Raw genomic sequence first — 21,544 nt, forward strand, 5'->3', positions numbered from 1 at the left:
GTAACCGAATCGGTTTCTGTTCATATGCTGGTGAGGTGACAAAAAAAACTTATCTAATTCAGTTGGTAGTCATTGAGCTGACAGAATAAAACACAAATTACAGTAGCCAAAGTATAAAATAACTCATCAAATCGTTTTCTGTTCGAATTTTGGCAAGATAAAAAAAACTTGTTTAATTCAGTTGGCAGTAACGGAACTGGAAGAATAAAACACACTAAAGAATAACAAAAAACCGTAAATGTGAAATGATTCAAATCGTTTTTTGATCATATTCCGGAGAAATGAAAAAAAAATTATGTAATTCAGTTGACAGTCATGGATCTGACAGAATAAAACAAAAATACAAAAACCGCTGTTAAAGTGTAAAATAAGTCAAACCGTTTTCATATTTTGATGAGGTGACAAAAAATTATTTATCTAATTCAGTTAGCAGTCACGGATTTGACAGAATAAAATAAAAAATACAAAAACTGTTGGTAAAATGTAAAATAAGTCAAATCGTTTCATTTTCATGTTCTAGTGAGATGATTTCTTTTTTTAATTCAGTTGGTAGTCATGGACTTGGCAGAATAAAACACAAATTACAGAAACCGTTATTAAATTATAAAACAAGAGATCAAATCTTTTTCTGTTCAAATGTTGGCAAGATAAAAAAAAACTTATTTATAATTCAGTCGGCAGTAGCGGAACTGGAAGAATAAAACATACAAAAGAATAACGGAAAACCGTTAATAAAGTATAAAATGAGTCAAATCGTTTTCCGTTCATATTTTGCTTAAATGAAAAAAAACTTATTTAATTCAAAACACAAGATCGCAAAAAAGAGAAGAAAGAGGGACAATAAGCAGCCAATGCAAAAATTGAAAATTATGCAAATATTTCGGTCAAGATCTCTGCTTGACCGCCCTCAGTGAATAATAAACTGATAAAAATATAAAAAGACCAAACCTTAAAACAAAACGCAAAACTAAAATATGATGACCCTTTCTCAGTAACGGTGAAAGGGTGAAAGGCTGTTTATTGTCCTCGTTCTTCTTTTATTTGCGATTTTGTGTTTTGTCATGATTAGCCAGTGTTGTCTCAAAAATTATTTACTTATTGAATTCATTTGACAGTCATGAGGCTGCATAGTATATTCCAATCCCAAAATGCAAAAAAAAAACAAGACTTGCATTTTCACGCCACATACAGTCTGCAAAATTGATTTAGTTGAAAACATGAACTCTTAAGATCTGGACATCCATAAATCACTGCAAAGACATTAATATTTGTCCATAGAGCAAAAACGATGAAAACAAACTACCACTTTAGTAAGTCGGGGAACAAAAAAGAAAAAATTATATCATTTGTCTGTTACTATCTCTAGGCCAGGAATGTCAAACGAATTTATTTCAGTATGCGGATATCTGTGGCACTAGATTTGTTTAACAGCGGCAGTTCTGGGTTCTCTTGCACCTGGGAGAAAATATTGATTAAGGCCACCCCCGCCTCTCCCGTCTCCCACAAAATTTTCAGGTCAATTTTTAATAAAATTTTCATTTATTAACAAACTCATTTTCAACTTATTTCTAGATTTTTAAAATCATTTTTTCGCTTACAGTTTAATTATTATTAATTAATTTTAATTATTTTTATTTTATTGCACAAAATCTAATAGTTTTTTTATTTTTTAATTTTATTAATTTCTTATTAGTTTTTTATGATTTTATTGATTTGAATTAAAATTTGAATTAAAATCTTGGTGGAAGTGATGAAAAACTTGAGAGCCATGGCCAATTAGAGTAAAGCTAAGACAGATAGTCTGTGTGAGACGCAAAGCAGGCGTAGCTTTTAAGAATTATATAAAAATGATTCGTCTCACTTGTTGATAGATAGTCTATCATCCATTCTAGGGTAGAACTATGGTAGTGGCATAGAATAAGGGTATTTCAAATAGTTTATCAGTTCATTCAGCTATCGGAAGACAACTGGAGACCCTCTAAAAATGATTCAATGACTTATGACTGATCATGTCTGCAGGACTTGCAGACGATTGGGCAGCTGTGATAGTTCATATTATACGAAAAAATTATAAATATATTTTATTAATTAACAATTTTCATTTATTAAGTGTGCCCTCTAATTTAGTGCAAACAAAAATTCTAGAATAAACAAAATGATATAGTCGTTACATTATTTATTTGAAATTTTGCACCCTAGAATTGTTGTGCCCAGGACAAGTGTCTTCTCCCCCCCCCCTTTAAAACCGCATCTGCTGTTTAATTATTATCTGGTGTCAGTTGTCCATCTAAGTTCATGGATCTAAACTTATCTGAACGTTTAGAACCTCTGACTTCAGCTAAGTATCCGGTGTCCAGGAAGAGAAAAAAGCCCTTGAAAAAAGGTCCATTTTGATAGTGGTTTTTCTTGCTTTACGAAACAAGGGAGTATTTCTCAAAATGTGGCGAAAAATCAAGTGACTATAAAGTGATGACCAAAAAACATAGCACTCAACTGTCTGCCAAAATATAGCGCCAGGGATATCTAAAGAGCTTGTATCCTGAGACAAATACAAGTAAGTAACAAAGTAACGTATCTTATTTTGCTATATATGTATTGTATGTATGTATATGCGTGTGCATGAATTTATGCATATATTTATGTATTTATATGTATGTATGTATGTATGTATGTATGTATGTATGTATGTATGTATGTATGTATGTATGTATGTATGTATGTATGTATGTATGTATGTATGTATGTATGTATGTATGTATGTATGTATGTATGTATGTATGTATGTATGTATGTATGTATGTATGTATGTATGTATGTATGTATGTATGTATGTATGTATGTATGTATGTATGTATGTATGTATGTATGTATGTATGTATGTATGTATGTATGTATGTATGTATGTATGTATGTATGTATGTATGTATGTATGTATGTATGTTCGTATGACTGAATTCATGCGTTTATGTGTTGTATATATTGTGTATATTTTACATATTGTAAGTTTTTTGTGCATGTATCGTATAAATTATAGGTATGCTTACATGTAGTGTATTTATGTATATATTGCATATATTGTATGCATTGTTGTAAGTATTTTATGTATGTATTGTGTGTAAAATATCTATGTATGTATTGTATTTATATCCGTATGTATTTATGTATGTATGTTTCTATGTATATATGTATGTGTGTGTACATGCATGTATGTATGTGTTATATATATTGTGTGTATTGTGCATGTTGGAAGTATTTTATTTATGTATAGTGTGAATTATATGTATGTTTATATGTATTGTATATATTGTTGTAAGTATTGTATGTACGTATTGTGCATATTATATGTATACATATATGTATGTGTTGTATGTATTAATTATGTATGTATGTGAAATTAAGAAAATTTAAGAGAGAAAAACGGGTTTAATTTAAATCAAGGAACGAACAAAACATGCTAAAAACGTACCAAAAACAAACACAGCAAAAAACATTAAACATGGGTTTGCTCAAAACTACACTAAAATTGCCTATTTTTCCTCGATGTAACTACTATCAAGTGTCTAGCGTCTTTAGTTGTGAAGTATACTATAGCATTTGTTCCATGTTAAGTGAGCTTGAAAGTTATAGTTGTTAATAACTGTGCGTAATTTTATCAGTGCCCTTCGGTTTTTAATATTTTTTTTCTTTTTATTCTCCTATTAGCGCGTTATTGTTAAATCCAGAGGGTGAAAATTTTACCCAGAGGGTAAATATCAATTATATTATTAATACACATGGCAAAATATTCATAGGGTCGATCATGGGCATTCTGGCCGAAGGCAATCTAAATTGTGCCGGGTTCCTAAATGTAGCTCTAACCAAAGAGAACAGCTCGTCTCCGTAAACGAGTCTCCATTTGGGAGATTCTGCAAATTTGCAAATTCTATTTCAATGGAGACTTGTTTACCTGTTACATACGGGCAGCTTACAGGCTGGAGACCAAAAGCTTTGCAGATTCGGAATGCTGGCAGATTGGCAGAATATGCCAAATGGAGATGGGCTTTAACATCCTGGTCTTTGCTGATTTAAGGATTAAATAGATTAGAGGATTAAGGATTTAAGGGTTAAGGGAAGATAAGGGTTAAATCTACAAGCGTCACTTACTGTACAGCATCTAGAAACTTTATTAAAAAAATAGAAAAAAATAGAAAACCTGAAATAATATTGGACATTGGATATGATTAATGTACAATGTAATAGAATTAAAGCTGAAATTCTTTCTAAGTAATAATTACTCAGCATTTTTTCCGGAATTATTTTAAGTCCACATCCAAAGATAGTAGCCCTAAGCATAGAGTAGGTCTAAGAAAAGCTTGGGAAAATCTTGGAAAATTAAATAGGCTAGTGGACTTGAAAGGCCTACTGGGGCAGAATTCTAAATTCTTTGCCCCCTCCCCCTTTTGCGATTGAAAAACGACAAGTGTGCAGCAGTTCTGGATCAAACAAAGTCACGAGCGCTAGATGACGTTCCAACACTAGTGCCAGTTTCCACTAGCGCCATAAGATTCACTTTTCCAATCTAACAACATTTGGAATCTGGTAACGCAAAGTATTTGTTTGTATCTCCAGTTTACCCGGGATATATAGTATATCTCGTTCAAGCCCCATCAAAAGAGCAAAATAAACAATTTTTTTTTTTACTTTGTCGGATCCAATCATTGACGGGAAGATATTTGTTTCTCTTTACTGACTATTGAACTTTTATGTTTTGGAAGAAAGGGCCCGGATATTGTCCAATTACTCTTAAAAAGAGGAAAATAAAATGCAGTGATATGGAAAAAAAGCAGTTTAACAACAAGATAATGAAAAAAAAAAAGTTTCATTTATTTCATAAACCGGCAACAAACTAAGCGATAATGCGCCGTCAAAGATTTTGATCTGCACAGATTTCGTCGAAACCCGTAAAGTCAAACCCGTGAAGTAGCGAAGAGATAGAAGCCCTTTAAAGTTTTCTACCTACAACGGATCTCTGGTACAATTAAAACGAGAAAAAAATATAGAAACACAGTTATAAGTAACATGTTTTTTTTTATAATTGCATTTCGTTTTAATTATAAATGGGGAGGCATACTTTTAATGACTTAAGCATCTCTGGCCAGCTATTTAGTTTTGTTAGGTGCCTCAATGGAAGATCACAAGTCTTAGAGGGAGAAACTGAAATACTTGAATAAAAGCACCAAGGGGGGGGGGGAAGATTGTGAGCCAAATTATTTCTTGGCGGGAGAACATAAAGGGCTTCTTCCAAGCTTATCACTGAAAATTTAACAATATCCTACGGTTCGGCTTCAAAAAGATTCTAAAGTTTAAAAAATATCTCAAGATATTGAATTTCATTTATATATATATATATATGTATATATATATATATATATATATATATATATATATATATATATATATATATATTTAAGCTCATGTATTTATATCTATTATAGAACCATTTATTTAAAATGGTTCCGCTTCAAGCGCTTCAAAATGATTCTAAAGTGTAAAAAATATCTCAAGATAATGAATTATATATATATATATATATATATATATATATATATATATATATATATATATATATATATATATATATATATATATATATATATATATATATATATATATATATATATATATATATATATATATATATATATATATATATATATATATGAGAAAATGTAGCACTATTCTAAAAATACTATAATTTTGAGAAAACCAAAAGAAAAACATAAGAAAGACGCAGTTTTCATGTATGAATGGACCTAAGTGGGGTCCAAGAGGCAAAATATTTTTGATATCCAGGGTACTTGAACACCTAGCCCCGATCAATTATAATCGAACCCTTAGTAGCGCCAAAAGAATAAATAAAAGAGAAAAAAATCATTTCAGTAGTTAAATTAAACAGAAATAAAAAATCAAGATTGTAATAATTAGGGTCTTGATTTAGAATCACTTTATGGTTAATAGTGTTGAAAATGGGTATCAAAATACAACCCCAACTTTAATGGGGTTCTATCAAAGCAGAATGCAAAATCTACCACATTTAAAGCATCCAAAGAGAAGGGTCCATACCCATATCCCCTCCTAGACCTTACGTGCTTTCCCTAAGGTAGGGTGGCTGGAAATGGGTCAAGAAGCATTTTGCCTCTGATCAATTCCAAAGAAAAAGAATTCCAGGGATAGCCCCCTCCTCTCCACAAAAAGGGGTCTTAAGGTTGAAGGTTTTACGGTTTGCGGTCGTAAGGTTTAAGAGTTGGAGATTCGTAAGCTTTTAGCAGACAAAAAGAATTCTCAATTAAAAGTAATCCGGATTAAATATCTTCACTCTTTATTTATTTATTTCTATTCCACGTCAGACAAATCAGAGATAAAATCCCAACGCATATTTGAGAAGGGCCATTCACTTTTTCTATGTAATCTACCTCTGAATAAATTATGTATTTTATTGCCAGGGAAATGATTTCAAAAGTAAGGAAAATCGAAATTAATAATAGAAATCCAAGTGAATGTCAAAGTGAAAAGAATTTTGATGAAAGGAATTGGGAAAATGCCAACAGTGAAAGATTGAAGATGTTAAAAAGGAGCAGCAAGCCCCTGCAAAACAATATTTTAACCAGTAATTGATAATAATTATAAAAAAGAGCTAATTAATATATAGTATAAAATAGCATGCCTTAATCAGCTCGAAAGTGCAACCCGTTTAGGTTATTCAAAAAAAAAATCAATAAAGCTTTTGGCTTCTTCGACGGTTATTTTTTTTCTATGTGATGTAATGCTTGAATGACTCACCTTTACAGGCCTGGAAATCCTTAGGAGCCCTACGGTAAGATATTAACTATATTTTATCCATATTCCTAAAATGAGGCTAGAGATAATTCTATCTGGTTTAATTTCCAATTTCTGGAAACGGTTCTCCTGTATTTTAAAAGACTTGTTCTTCTTTTATTTAATTAAGGCTTTAATCCCTTAATATGATCCAATTACCTTCTTTCTAGGATTCTTTTACACTAGAGCTTCAAAATCAAAAGATAATATTAATTCTAAGATCTATTAAAACATAAATTATTTATTTTTTGACCTTTACGATAAATTTACGTTGACGTCAAATGTGACTAGTTGCATTTTTTCGTTTCCAGGAAAAAATATATAATTTATTCATTTAATAATGCAAACAGTGTCAAGAGCAATTCGTGTTGCTAGTAAACACACCCGAGCTTAGCATTTCAAAGGGAATCAGATAGACCTTTAAAGGCGTTCTACAGCTTTACTCACGTAAAAATTCTATTTCATTGCATCTTCTTCTTAAATGATTCACTTTATTTAAATTTCTATTTCCATTTCACTATTCCATTAAAAGCTACTAGATTTATATCAACTTCTTTTATTGTTTATCTCTTTCTATTCCCCGTAAAATAAATCAGAATAAAAACATTGACGCGCAATTGGGAAAAGCTATTCTTATTTTCAAGTCATTTTTGTCGGAATAAATTCTACGTTCTATCAACAGGGAATTGTTATTAAAAGTGAGAAAAAAAATTCTTTGAAATTAATCATAGGAACTCCAGTTAATGCCAAAATGAAATGAATCTCACATGAAGGGAATTGAGAAATGATCAATAATGGATTCCGGATGATTTTGATCTTTTATTGCATATAAAAACAACATTTATTTAACAGGTCATAGCTATTTCTACCCTTTGAATAAAACGAGTTTTTAAAAGAATTTAAAGCCAAATCAATAGTTGGCCCCTACTTTTTTTATTTTCTTTGCTTCATTTATTTCTCTTCTATTACTCTTCTCTTTCTCCACTATTAGGGGTTCGAAGCATTTTATAGGAACTTGTACAATCTTGCAATCCATGTCGAGACCCCACAAGGGTCTCGACAATCCATTTTTAATATATTTAATAACGTCATAAATAAATGTAATTACTAAATATGAACAATAAAACAAGCAATTGATGACATTTTAAACGCTAATCTCAATACTGACATTAACGTTATTTATAAATTATAACATTAGTGGTTTTAAATATACGACGCTATGCAGTAGCAACAGGGCTTCTTTATATATTCATTATTTTGTTTTATTATTTGCCATTTTTGCTTTGTTTTTTTTCTGTTTTTTTCCTATTTTTTCTTATTTTTCTCTGTTTTATCTCTTTTGCTCCATTTGTAATGTAATGTGTGGGAAACAGGTATATAATTTTTATTAAAACATCTATCTTATTGGAAGGCAGATTACAGGGGGGATTGATTTCTCGTCCAGTATTTGGCTAAACAATTTTGAACGTTATCAGTAACCTTTAGACTACTCATGACACGTGCCTTGCTTAATTTTATTTACTTTACGAGTAGTACTAGAGATTAGAAATCGTTTTGCATGGACATACCATAAATAGCTTTAGGGTAGGGAGAATACATATGGCACTATATATTTCTTGAGCAAACGTCACTAAAGCATGTAATAACTAAACTTCATCAAGATCTAAGTACCAATAGGTCCTTTTCATAACTTCGTTCAAGCTATTTCGGTGGTGCCAACTGGGATGGAGGTTTACCCCTAAATTTCCCCCTCCCTAGGTTTCGAAAAAAGACTTATTTTGTATTTCCATTGAAAAATACCGTATTTTGGTATTTCATTATAGGGGCCAAAAAATTGCCCTCTATATTTTGAAAAATAACTTCCCTCCAGCCCTTCAATTTCGTTAATTGGCACCATTAGTTGTTTTTTTCGTTAGTATTTTTTTTTTCTTCGTACACTCCAATTATGCTTTTTATGGTGCTTATAGTAGGTAATACAATTCCAATAATATATCTTCACCTAAAATTTAATGTTCAATCATTCAATCAATTTAAAATAGTTCGATTTTTCTCTCGAGCAGAATTATCATATTGTGTTGGTAAGTTGGTAGATGGAAGGTGTGGTAACCCGATGCATATGAGTAATGCAGAGTATTCTTAGAGTAGCCATACAAGCACAGAATACTGGGCTTAGTGGTTTTTCTGTATATATTAGTTATGTAATAGAGATCTCAACTATTAAAAAAATTAAATTAAAAATCCATTAATACACCCGAGAATTGGTAGTTATGTATTATCCAAACTTAAGTCATATGTTTCCAACCCCATCTATATCAGAGAAACTACTCACAGCACGTGATTGGTATTTATTGTTCTTTTATATCCTTTTCTATTAAAAGGTTCCTTATTGACTACTGCTAGAAGTTTTAGACATTAATTTTTACATCCTTTTACATTACTTTTTTTCCTGATCATGTGTTATAAGGACTAAAGGGTCAATTTTAATGACCCAAGCACAGAAGAACATCTACTACTACTACTACTACTACGACTATTATCACTAATAAGTAACTGCAGCGCCAAGCCGCCTAAGGCCTCTCAATCTGTTCTAAGCTTCACTCTTTATACCCGTCTAAGAAGTTACGATTTCCTTTAAATCCTTTCTTACGACCTCTTTCGACCCCATTCGGGGGCGACCTGCTTTTCGCTTGGCCCTAGATGGATAGCCGAAAAGAAAATTTTTTGGCAATCTGTCATCCTTCATCCGCAAAACTTGACCTTTCTCTCATTATAGCCCAAGAAAGCGGGATAGAGCTTCATTTTTGTATAGCTTGCTGTTTGAAATGCCGTCGGAGCAGATAGATACAGATGGTGCAAAAGGGCGAATAAGAATGACAGTGCAAATATAGATGGTGCAATAAGCGAATACTCATGATCTTATTTCAGAAGGAGGGGTAAAATTTGGAAAAATACAGAAAAAGTGGGGGTTATTGCCCAACCAAAGTAATGCTTTAAAAAAATCCTTTATTCATGGTCATGCTATTAAAATTTTTATTCTTTAATTAAACGTATAAAATAACTCGTTTGTGCAAAAGCACTTAGAACGGAATAACAGATTTATATCCATTCATACGCATTTCTATTAATTCAAACGGTTATGCTAAACCAAACTTCCAAATACAAACAAATAAGAGCTATCTCTTTGCAGAATAATTTCTGTAAATCCCAAGCAAATACGATGTACCTCCCCTTGCAAGTACCTCCTCATTTCAAAAGCTCCTTTTGAAACTCCTCAGCAGTTGAGGTAAACAAAACCGCGTATATGCTGATTTCTAGTTGTCTAGTCCGTTGTAATAAATAGATTTTTATAATAATTAGAATAAACTCGTTTCTAAGCTTATTTAATAATTAAATTAGATTCGTCTAAAAGCCCATCCCAAGTCCAAAAGTTTCACCCATTAAGTAAACAAAAAAAAAGTGCTAACGATACATAAAACGCGGAAGGTGAAATGGTTATAATCTTCTTTTAAAATCAGCTCAAAAAATTGTATTAGAAACACAACCAAACTACACTGGGCCAAAAATGTATTTAGTTAATTAATTCCAAATAATTTTTCTAATTGTAATTTCCAAAGACAAACAAACAAGATTTATCTCCTTTTGTAGAACAGTTTCTATAATCCTTAAGCAGAATATGATCCCCTTTCAAAAACTCCTTTTGAACACCGGTGACAACGATAAGTAAAACCGTGAATATACCGATTCCTAGTTGTCAAGTTCACTGAAATAATTAAATTTCTAAGTCCTTTTGGTTGAGAAATTTCAATTTTCTCTCTCTCTTCCCCAGTACTCGGCATAGCAGAAATCAATTTGGAAATAAATCAGATAAACCCAACTCTTGTTTTGATGGTGATTTCATAAACAATGGGAAACTTATCCTCTCGTAGTTTGTACAAAAAAAAATAAATTAAATTTATTTCTTCAAGTGTGTAAAAAAAATAATTCGTTTTTTTTTCTTCAAGTGAACGCTGTGTCTTAAAGACTATAGTTCTTGTGCAAGGGTGTAACTTGCTATGGGGGAGGGGGCAACTGTACCTTCCAGACCTAGGCCCACCCCCGACTCCAGTTTACCCCCCATCTGAAATTTAGTTTCTTAAAAAATCTTGTCAAAACTAAGAGAAGTCTGCATAATTCAAGCACACACAGAAATGGGTCAGTTTTCTTTAGTATATCTTTACCTGTATGGTACTATGTGACTCATTTTTCAGTTTTAACTGTCATTTACGGTTGATTAGAGAAAATTGGCTCCACTTTTTCCGCCACCCCCCCCCAGGATTTTTACGAAATTATGCCACTGTTCTTGTGCAAGGTTTAAGTGTGCCAATTTTTGTTACAGACCAACGTTTTAATATTTCAACATAAAATAACAATTTTTTTCATCTTACAGCAGAAATTCAGCTTTATCCTTCTATACAACTACATTTTTGAAATTTGCGTTGCATTTTTTTAGATTGACAAACACGCCAAAATACATCAACATAGGAAAATGTTCTCTTTTGTTTAGCAAGTTCATATCAGACAGTTCGTGGTAACGAACAGTAAGGAGGGACCTGGCTCAATATTAACTGAAACTCTAAAAAACAGAATTTTGATGCCAATAGATTGTCAAAAGAATCGGCTTATTATGCTGATTTTGAATATACAAGTTTCAATAAGTTTAGTTTTACCCATTAAAGGCTACGAGCCTGAGAAAATTTGCCTGATTTTCAAAAAAAGGGGGGAAACCCCCTAAAAGTGATAGAACTTTAAAAAAAAATCTTACCATCAGATTCAGCGTATCAGAAAACCCTACCGTAGAGGTTTCAAGCTTCCATCTGTAAAAATGTGGAATTTTGTGTGTTTCGCCAGAAGACACACAATTCGCATCACGGATGCGGGTTTATTTGTTGTGTTTTTGAGTTTGTGTTTTTTTTTTCAGGGGTGATCTTATCGACCAAGTGGTCCTCGAATTTCGTGAGAAGGCTCATTCGAACGTAAATTAAAAGCTTTAGTGCACTTTCTAAGTGACCAAAAATATTGGAGGGTAACTAGGCCCCCTCATCCGTCCCCTTTTCTCAAAATTCTTCGATCAAGAATTTGAAATTGACATTTTTTCATCATGATTAAAAAGCTCAATAACTATGCCTTTCGATGGAACATGACCCCTCCACAGTCCCAGGGGAAAGGTCTTTAAGTTATTAAATTTCTCCATTTGTTTGCGCGTAATGTTTATTATTGGGAAGTATGTATACATTTCCGTATGGGGGAGGGCGAATTTTCCGCTAGGAGTTTTTCCTAAAATCAGAATTTACCACAACTGGAAACCCAGACAGATTGAATTCTTTGATTTAAAAAGCAGCACTAATCGCATGACTTTTTCCCAATTCCTTACGATATTTGCAAGAGCCAGTTAAAATGAAAAGCAGACACATTTCAGTCTGTGTTATTCCTGGAAAATTCAGTTGTGCACCTGATAATTCCCACATAATTTCAAAAGCAGCCTAACTTGTCTTTCTAATTTAACTTTCTTTGCTCATTTTACAATTCACGAATAGAGTAATGAGCTTCAACTTCTTGTGATCTTTATGGGCTCTTTCTCAAATTAGAACTTTCAACTTAGGAAAAATCGGAAAGATAGGGAAGCAGAAAAAAAAACAGAAGACCTTAATACACTACTAAATTGTAAGACCAGCAATTATATTTTTCGTATTAGGACCTGCTCCAACCTTTGGGGCAGAGGGTGGTAGATGCGCTTTCGGGGGAGGGGGGTGTATTTGGACTTACTACTTCGAAAAAATTGGACAGATAGGAAGATAGAAAAACAGGACACCGTACTAAAATTTTGGGACGGGCAATAACGTTCTTCTTATCAGAATCTTTTAACTCGTATCTTTAATATGGTCTAGCCCTTGGGGCGGAGGGTGATGGTGACGTTTCCAAGGCGGAAGGGGTGCATTATTAGATCAGTTTTTCAATTTTTCAAGAAAGATCCTTTGGACCGGTCTCAAGAAGGGGGAGAGGAGGGAGATTGTCGATAAAAAATAATACAGTTGTAAACATTGTTGACAAATGTCTTGTGTTTAACTAGATGTGCACAATTCTAAAAAAAAACTACAATTTTTTTCCGAAAATTATAATAATGAGGCTGAGAAATTCATTGCTGAAAAAATATACTCAATATGAGAAAAACAAAATACAGCTAAAATATTATTGGTGGATTAACTTGGATCCACTCAAACATTCATAAAGAATAATGTGTAAAACTGTGTATGTTTGTAAAACTATGACAGCTCGTGAAAATTCCTTAAATATGAATGAAGTATTTCGCTGTTCAATTAAGCGGCTAATTCGACTTTATTTTGAAGTGACAACCTTGCTTTTAATAATACTTATTAAATTAATTAAAGTAAATTAATTAAATTAAATTAATTAAAATTATTTAAATTAAAAATTTTTAATTTAATACTTACTAAGAGATTATGGTATGGTAGCTTTTTTTTTGGGGGGGGGGCAGTCTATGTTAAAATGACGATCTCGCTTTTGAGAACTAGCAGCTTACTAAGGAAATAATGTTATAACAGTTTGTCTGGGGGAGGTAAAAACCCCTTCACTACACCCTCTGAGGGTATAGATGCATCTATATGCAGTGCCCACAACAAGATTACCACAGGGATGCAATAACCAATCAGCTCAATCCTTCTAAGCACCTAACAATTGGTTTCACTAATTCATCAATTTATGTTTTTGTTATATAAAACAGAGATTCAAAAATTATTAAAAAACTGTTTACATTTAACTATCAGTGAACAACACAGCTTATGTTATTTGGCAGCTTTTAGTCTGTTTTAGAATGACAAACTTTTGAAATGTAAGGTTTTTAGGACTGACTACTAACTAAGAACAAAGAGTTATTACAGTTTTTCCTTTGATTTCTTTGGGAGGGGGAGGATGTGAGCCCCATCCTGTCCCATCTGTGTCGAGCATACCACCCGCAGCATTGCCGAAAGGACGAAAGAAAAAATTACCTAAATCCGGTTGGAAGTTTATTCTGTTCTCCATGCTTTAGCCTTGAGACTTTTCTGCACGATCAAGATTTAAAAATTGAGTTTTACAGTTATTCCCGTAGTACCCTTTACTGGTTATATAATTTACTTTTTATAAAATTGCCGATTCCAATTAATTTTGCTTATTTGAAATTAATACCTTAAATTAAATTTTTAGAACTGAGTATTAGCTAAGGCAAATTTTTAGAACAGTTTCTTTCTTTCTTTTTCTCGAGGGGCAGGGATGATTTAATCCCCATCGTATCCTACCTGCACATAATAATGGCTATAGAAAGTACAACCAGCAAAGTTGCCAGCAAATTATCTAAAATTCCCAAACCAGCAATAATCCCCAAACCAAGTTTGGGGATTTTTCTATTCTTCTTGCATTCCCTCTCAAAGGGAATTTTTTTTTTCACGGTCGAACATTGCGCACATAAATATCATGATTTATACAACTTTGGCATACTTTTCTTTAGTGTTCATACAATTTGTTTGTTTTTTGTTGTTGTTTTTTTAGTAACATCACTTCCTTTCCCTTGAAAAAAAAATTCGTGGACACCCAGAGGAATCCTTAACTCTCTAAGATAATAGAAAAGATATCTACATAACACAATTTAAAAAGCACTTTCAATCAGAAAACACAGTAAAAACAAGGAGGACAGAGATAAGAAAAAAACATATTGCAGAAAGTGCGAGATACGATCAAAATACTATCCAAAAAAACTTGTATCTTTTTAGAAGAAGAAAAACTTAGCTGTGCTATCGGGAATGCAACTAGAGCGCTTTCTAAATAGTCAGAGAGCCGTCTCAATTTTATCCATATAATATAACTTTCTTTTCCATCTTCCCTTCCTCATGAATACAGTAATGAATCCGTCTGTTTTTCATACGGTTTCTTGGCTTCCTCTCAAATAGAAAGTGACTTAGAAAGCTCGAGAAAAGTGGGAAAGCATACATTTTTATAGGTGAAATTGTTTCGAAAATGATCGTACGAAATAAATGAATTCCGTTATTTTTATCTAAGACTAAGCATTACGGCATATGCTAATACTAAATATGACAAAAGCTACTTCATCATAAATATATATGTATGTTACAAAATACTGAAAAAAAACTAGAAATTTTTTAATTTATATATTTTTTCAAGCAATTTTAGTTCATTTCTTTATGTAATGGTGTTTTCCAGATAATAATAATAATACATATTTTTGTATATCTAACTTCATTTTCATTTTAATTGTTGCTATAAATTAAACAGCAAAATACGATTGTAGATTTATATACCTGTGCCGCCAGAGGCACCCAGGGCATCTAGAAAGAGCTGCCAATCATCCCTCATATGCGCTGCTGCCCAGGGGTCTTCCCTTTGGGGTTGGACTGTCGAATTAATGTTCAGGTCTCGCTGGTATGTACGACGAAGCGTATTTTTTGGCTTTCCTCTTCCTCAGGTTCCCTTTGATTGCCACTCGAGTACCGTTCTGGGGAGACTATCTTCCACCATACGGATACTGTGTCAAAAGTAGCCCCATCTTTGTTGGCGTATGACATCTTTTACCAGGGGCTGATGCGTGACAAAGCGAACTGTCTGGTTAGTTATGTGGTCCCTCCAGTTAATGTTCAGTATCCTGCGAAGACAATAGTTCTCGAAAGCAAGAATCCTCTTTTCTCCTTTAATCGACTTTTCAGTCGATTAAAAGCTCCACTGGCTTGTCCAATCTAAGACTTTCCCTCCTTTTCCCTTGATATAGTTCGTTCGACTGTACTTCCGAGGTATCTGAATTCCCCTGCCTGCTCTACTGCATTGTCCCCGTACTTTATGCCAAGTGCTGAATTGCTCGTTCCCATGCTTTTTGTCTTGTCCGAACTAATCTTCAGTCCCCAAAGACTTGCTTTCTCTCGTACGACATCAAGAAGCTCCTGGAGCCTTTCCTTGTTTGCCTCAATCAGGGTGATGTGTTAGGCGAAATCAAGATCTGCTAGTCGTTTATTATCGCATACCTGGATCCCAAATCCTGTGCAATCCCGGAGCGCATATTCGATAACAAGGACAAAAAATAGGGTGGAGAGGCCACATCCCTGTTTGACACCAGACATGATACTGAAATACCTTGTATTTCCTTCGTGGGTCCGAACGCAGCACTCCGTGTACAGCGCAATGATAAGGAATACCAGTTTATCTGGAATGCCATAGTGTCAGAGGATTTTCCATAGCGACTCTCGGTGTATTGAGTTTTAGGCATTCTTGAAATCCACAAAGACAAGGTACATCTTTTGCCTCCATTCATTGCAATCCTCAATCAACATGCCCAGGACATATATGAGGTCTTAGCAGGATCGAGATGGGTGGAAGTCATGTTGTTCATCTCTCAAGTCCTTATCTAACACTTTCTGAATGCGGCGGAGGATTATCTGTGAGAATAGCTTTCCCGGGATGGAAAGGAAGCTGATTCCCCTCCTTTTATGGCAACTTGCATTTAATCATTTTGGTCCATTTTGTTTGGGCTTATCACCTCACTTCATTCTATTTATCAGTCCTGGTTGAGCTTCGTTGAAGTAAGGATGCTAGGGCTGTTTTTAAAAAGTTTTTTGGACATAGGGCCGAATTGGACATAGGACATAGGGCTGAAATATCCACTGATTTGATTTCAACTGTCTTGAAAAGATTTTCATTGTTGTTTCTACTTGTGTTTGTTTGTTATGGAAAGGCAGTGTGGTGTTCGTCGTTATTTTAGATTAGCCTACTGGTTACCGATACCTAATTACTGATAATAGATTGCTAGTTTCTATATTTGTATGATTTGTATATAATAATATCCATATTCCTTCATCACTTTCATCACCTGTAAATAGTTGGTGTATAGAATCCTAATTAGAGGTGAAACTTCAATGACACAGGACACATTCTTCAGCTAACAATCCAGATTTCTTAATGACTCCTTGGAATTCCTGAGGTTAAGCCTGTTTCCACAGATGTAATTTTTTAGCTTAGGTCAATACGTGACCGGGGATTTGACAGCAGGGCAATCTTGTTTGTTACAAAGGGTCAATTTATATCGAATAGAGGACAATTGAATTCAGGGAAAAGTCTGTGTTGAGACGAGACCAGTCTCTCCCTTCGAGATATGCTTTTAGAGATAGCTTGAAAGCAAGACCTGGATCAAGGGAAAAAATAGACCTTCCGATGAGAATTAAATCCAATTTATTTTGTCCATTGCATAAGAAACGTTTATTGATCGTAAATCATGGAGTAAATGAACATTTTTTCTTATCTTTTGGAAGACATTTTTCTCTTCAACTTTCTTCTGGTTCCGTAAAGAGACCCGTAAAGAGACTACAAAAAAGAAATTCATTTTGATTTCATATTATTTTCTTCTATTTAAGCCTTTTCTTCTTACCTTCTATATTCTTTTCTTCGATTTAATTCTTCATACTTTTTCTAGATTCTTTTCTTCTAATTTTTCTCTTCTTCTATTTGATTTATATTCTTAATCTAGTTTTCTTTAATTTATGGTTACTTCCTCTTCTTACCATTTTACTTCTTTTTAAATTTATATTCTTCTTATTACTGTTACCTAAGAAACTAAGTATTTACTGTTACCTAAGAAACTGAGATCCTTTAGAGGGCTTTAATGGAGGGAGGATAAAATTGAGGGGGAAGGGTAAACAAACAAATTCTAAGATCACAAATTTATCGACGTTTAAATTTATCTATTTTAAATTCCATTATTATCCACATTTAATCATTACGTATCAATGCAAATAAAAGTTCAATACAAATATAGTACATACATGTTTTCACATGTTTTCATGTGAACATGTTTTCACATGTTTTGGTGAAAAATCGCAGAAAAATATCAACAAAGCTTTGTTGATATCAACAAATCTTTTGCTCGTAGTTCTTGAGATGCTAAAAGAGACACGGGTTTGAACCTTAAAAAAGGGGGTAGGGAGTCCCCAATGTCCAGTGACGGCTCTGACATCTCTTGCGCCTGGGGAAAAATCTTGATTAGCGCCCTCTTCATGTCTCCACAAAACTTTCAGGGCAAAATTTTACAGAATTATCATTTTTTAACAAAGACTTTCAATTTATTAATTAATTCTTAAGTTATTATTTAGTTATTATTAATCATTTTAATTATTATTATTTAACTATTTTTTTATTAAACGATTAATAATTTATTAATTATGTTCATTTATTAACTGTGCCTTATACATCGTTTTAATAAAAATGAAATTTCAAAAATTACAATAAGATTATTTATTTAAAATTTTGCGTCCCTAAAGTTCCTGCGTCACAGGCAAGTGTACCCTCTATACCTCCCCTAAAACCACCTCCGTCAATATAATTTTATATTTAACTGTAATATAAAGCGAAATAGCCACGGCACACATGTTATAAAAAAAAATAGCGTCACTCACATAATACTTCCAAGTTGACAGCGTCGTGTATATTTTGCGTCATAACGACACTCGCAGCCTGGCACATAAAAACCGATCCATCAAGGTCAGGCGTTACTTCTACTTCGTAAATGGCTTTAGAAATTAGACCAGCATGTTGTCCAGGTATGGTTGAATTGCTCTTCAACGGGAGTACTAAGCCATCACGCCACCAGCTAACACTTGCTGCCGGACTGGCACTACCTGTTTCACAGCTAAGAATGGCGGTGACGCCAGGCCTTAGTTTTTCAGGTCGAACTTTGGCTGAAACTCGAGTCGGTGGAACTGAAATAACAAAGAAAAATTATATATGACTTTTATGTATAATTATATACATAATATATAATATAATTACATATATAATATTTTACATATAATTATGTATGACTTTTTATTATATAAATAATATGAACAATTTTTTTAGTTAAAAACAACAGCAAAAAAAAAAATACATAAAGTGTGTCGTTCAGCAAGATACAGATTATTTCAAGGATCAAGTCACGAAAGGGGGAGGGGGAGGCTACGCGCTATAGGCCAGGGATACCGATTGGAAGAGTGGATGGGGTGAGGGAATATTATCCCAGATCTCGAAAAATACTTACTTTTATATCTTCATTTTAAAAAATAAAAAAATTCTCCTCCCCCTTCCTAAATGTCGCAAAAGTTTTGCAAACGTTCTTAAAAATTAACGAAGAAAACATTTATGACAATTTTGCGGTACACTCATGCCCAAATGCTTAAATTCATGACTCCTCCAAGGATGCCATTCAACAGGAGACAAGGAGTTATAATATGGTGAACATTACAACATTTAGATCATTTATGGTGAGGGCCGTTTTTTACGTTATCATTTTACGTTATGATTTTGTAGGGTGATGGCGGTGGTTCCAATTGAAGGAGACCATGTAACCAATATTTTGAAACATGCTTTTAAAATACCCTCTATTTTAGGCGTGTTTGATCAGTATTACTTTTTTTTGTGATTTCATTAGAAAAACACAAAATAAAATCGTTGTCTCCTCTCCCTCCATATTCTTGTGAGTTGAAACCATTGCCACGGTGTATCTGGACTTTCTATAGAAATAAATTTATCAAATTCTTGCATTTATCTATCAACTGGTCATGAAACTTGAGTTAGTTCGAGATTTATTTCAATGGCAAAATAAAATAAATGTGACGAAGAATCTCAATGCTAAAACTACGTAACGCTCCAGATACTAAATGGTAAATTTCGATTAGATCTGTAACCGAACAACTGATTAACGGCTCTCATTACATAAATGCATTAAAGATTTACAGAAGGAATTTCTAAGTTTATTTGTCTACTTCAAGCCAGCATTTGTACTTCTAACAATGCTTCTTCTTGTAAGCACTTAGAAGTTTCAAATTCTGGCCTGAAACCATAGTTAAACTTCGCCTCAGCCATTAGAATCAAGTTAAAATCCCTTTGAAACGACTCAAGAATTTGCCAGATTTCAAATCTCCACCGATCAATATTATTCCACAATATTAATCACAGTGGGGTATGCGACTGAGAAACTTTTGCATTGAGAGTAACTCGAGCTGACTTCCGCTAGTAAACTTTCAATAGAAGAAGAAGAAAAATGAAGCTGTAAAAGTGCAATGCGTCATTTTGCTTCACAGAGTTTGAGACTAAAATGTTATTCAGCAGACTTAACTGTTAGCATATCTTGTGTATCTACTTTGGCAAAATTTCAAAGGCACTAAAAATAAATTTGTTTTTTGAAAAAGATAAAAAGTAAACGAAATAAAATAATAAAAAACAGCGTATTGCGTTTAATACAATTACAGAAAAATGGACAAAAACAAAGAAATAACGAAATGTATACAGCTAATAAAGAAAAAAATAGCAAACTTTACAGAAAAAAAAACAATTCTAACTTGATAGCCTACTTTGTGACTCAAAAAATAAAATAAAAGCGTATTATATACGCTTTATCATAAGCGTGACAAAAATATTACATACGTATATTATAAGAATAAGAAAATAAAAATATTTCCCCCCTCCCCTAGAACCATCTTAATACATGAAAACCTTGGTATTCTAATATTTTTCTATTCGTTGTTTCAAAATTATGAAGCTTTAAGGGCAGTGCCACATTTACGTCATGTGTTGCTATGATGGACCAAGAAAATGAATAAGTCAAAGTAAATAAATTTGGCACAAATTACCGTACGTGAAAACTGAAAAATTATCAATGAATTGATTCTAGAGACAGAACCATATTCAATGAAAAATGGATAAAAAAAGAGATAGCGAAATATATATAATTAAAAAAATAATAACGAACTGTTTACAAAAACAATTTTTTTAGCTTGATACTTAGTGACTTAAAAAAATAATACAAAAGGTGAATATTATTTAAAATACCAAGGACAAAAAAATAAATATCCCCCCCCCCCTAAAACCATCTTAACAGATGGAAACCGTGGCTTTTTAAGATTTTTTCATTCGTTGTTTCAAAATTATGACGGTTTTCGGGCAGTGCCATATTTTCGTCAGTGTTGCAACGATGGAAGGGAAAATAAACAAGTCAAAGTAATTAATTAAATTTGGCACAACTTATCGTCCGTGAAAACTGAAACATTAGCTATGTATTGATTCCAAAGACAGGCACATATTCAATGAAAACTACACCTTCTGAAGCTATTTACTGCAATATGTTTTAGCTATTTTTTGCTGATTTTCCACGTTTCTTTTTTTCAAATTTGCCACCCATTACCGCCAAAAAACTGCATAGTAAACGGCTTTATTTTTGGTTTATTAGTCCGGGGCTGTAACATTTTTTAAACGAGGCATGCATTTTTTATGAATGTCGTAAAATTTGTTGTGCGGGGCCACGGTGGCAATCAGGGAAATAAAGAGTCCAAAAACAGATTTGGAAGTCGTCGTACGCGTCCTCACCTAAAAGGGAATATAGATCAGAATTTTACGGTCCCTCTAACGAATTCGCGGTATTATGTTTTGACTGTTGCTTTTTTTTCTTTTTTTGACAAACTCTTAGCTCGGCTTGGCTGAACGAAATTTTGGCCCAATACATAACTAAATAGTAAATTAGTAAAATTCACTCCCCTAGTAAGGAAATAGATAAACTTTTTTTTTTTCCTTTTTTCCTGAAAGCCTTTTCCTTTTTCCTTCCCCTTCTTTTTGAAAGCTTTTTCTTCCC

At 33.1% G+C, this 21,544-nt stretch overlaps 1 protein-coding gene across 5 annotated transcripts in view; it reads right to left on the reverse strand.

Moving 5' to 3' along the window:
• The window catches only part of LOC136028879 (nephrin-like), a 252,420-nt gene that overhangs the window by 94,867 nt on the left and 136,009 nt on the right, over window positions 1–21,544 (reverse strand). For all 5 annotated transcript variants that reach the window (XM_065706832.1, XM_065706830.1, XM_065706833.1 and 2 more), the window contains exon 10: window positions 18,339–18,641. In XM_065706832.1, the coding sequence (XP_065562904.1) occupies window positions 18,339–18,641 (303 nt within the window). The remainder of the gene's footprint in view (window positions 1–18,338; window positions 18,642–21,544) is intronic.

Source organism: Artemia franciscana, chromosome 7 (assembly GCF_032884065.1).
Source record: "Artemia franciscana chromosome 7, ASM3288406v1, whole genome shotgun sequence".
Taxonomy (NCBI): domain Eukaryota; kingdom Metazoa; phylum Arthropoda; class Branchiopoda; order Anostraca; family Artemiidae; genus Artemia; species Artemia franciscana.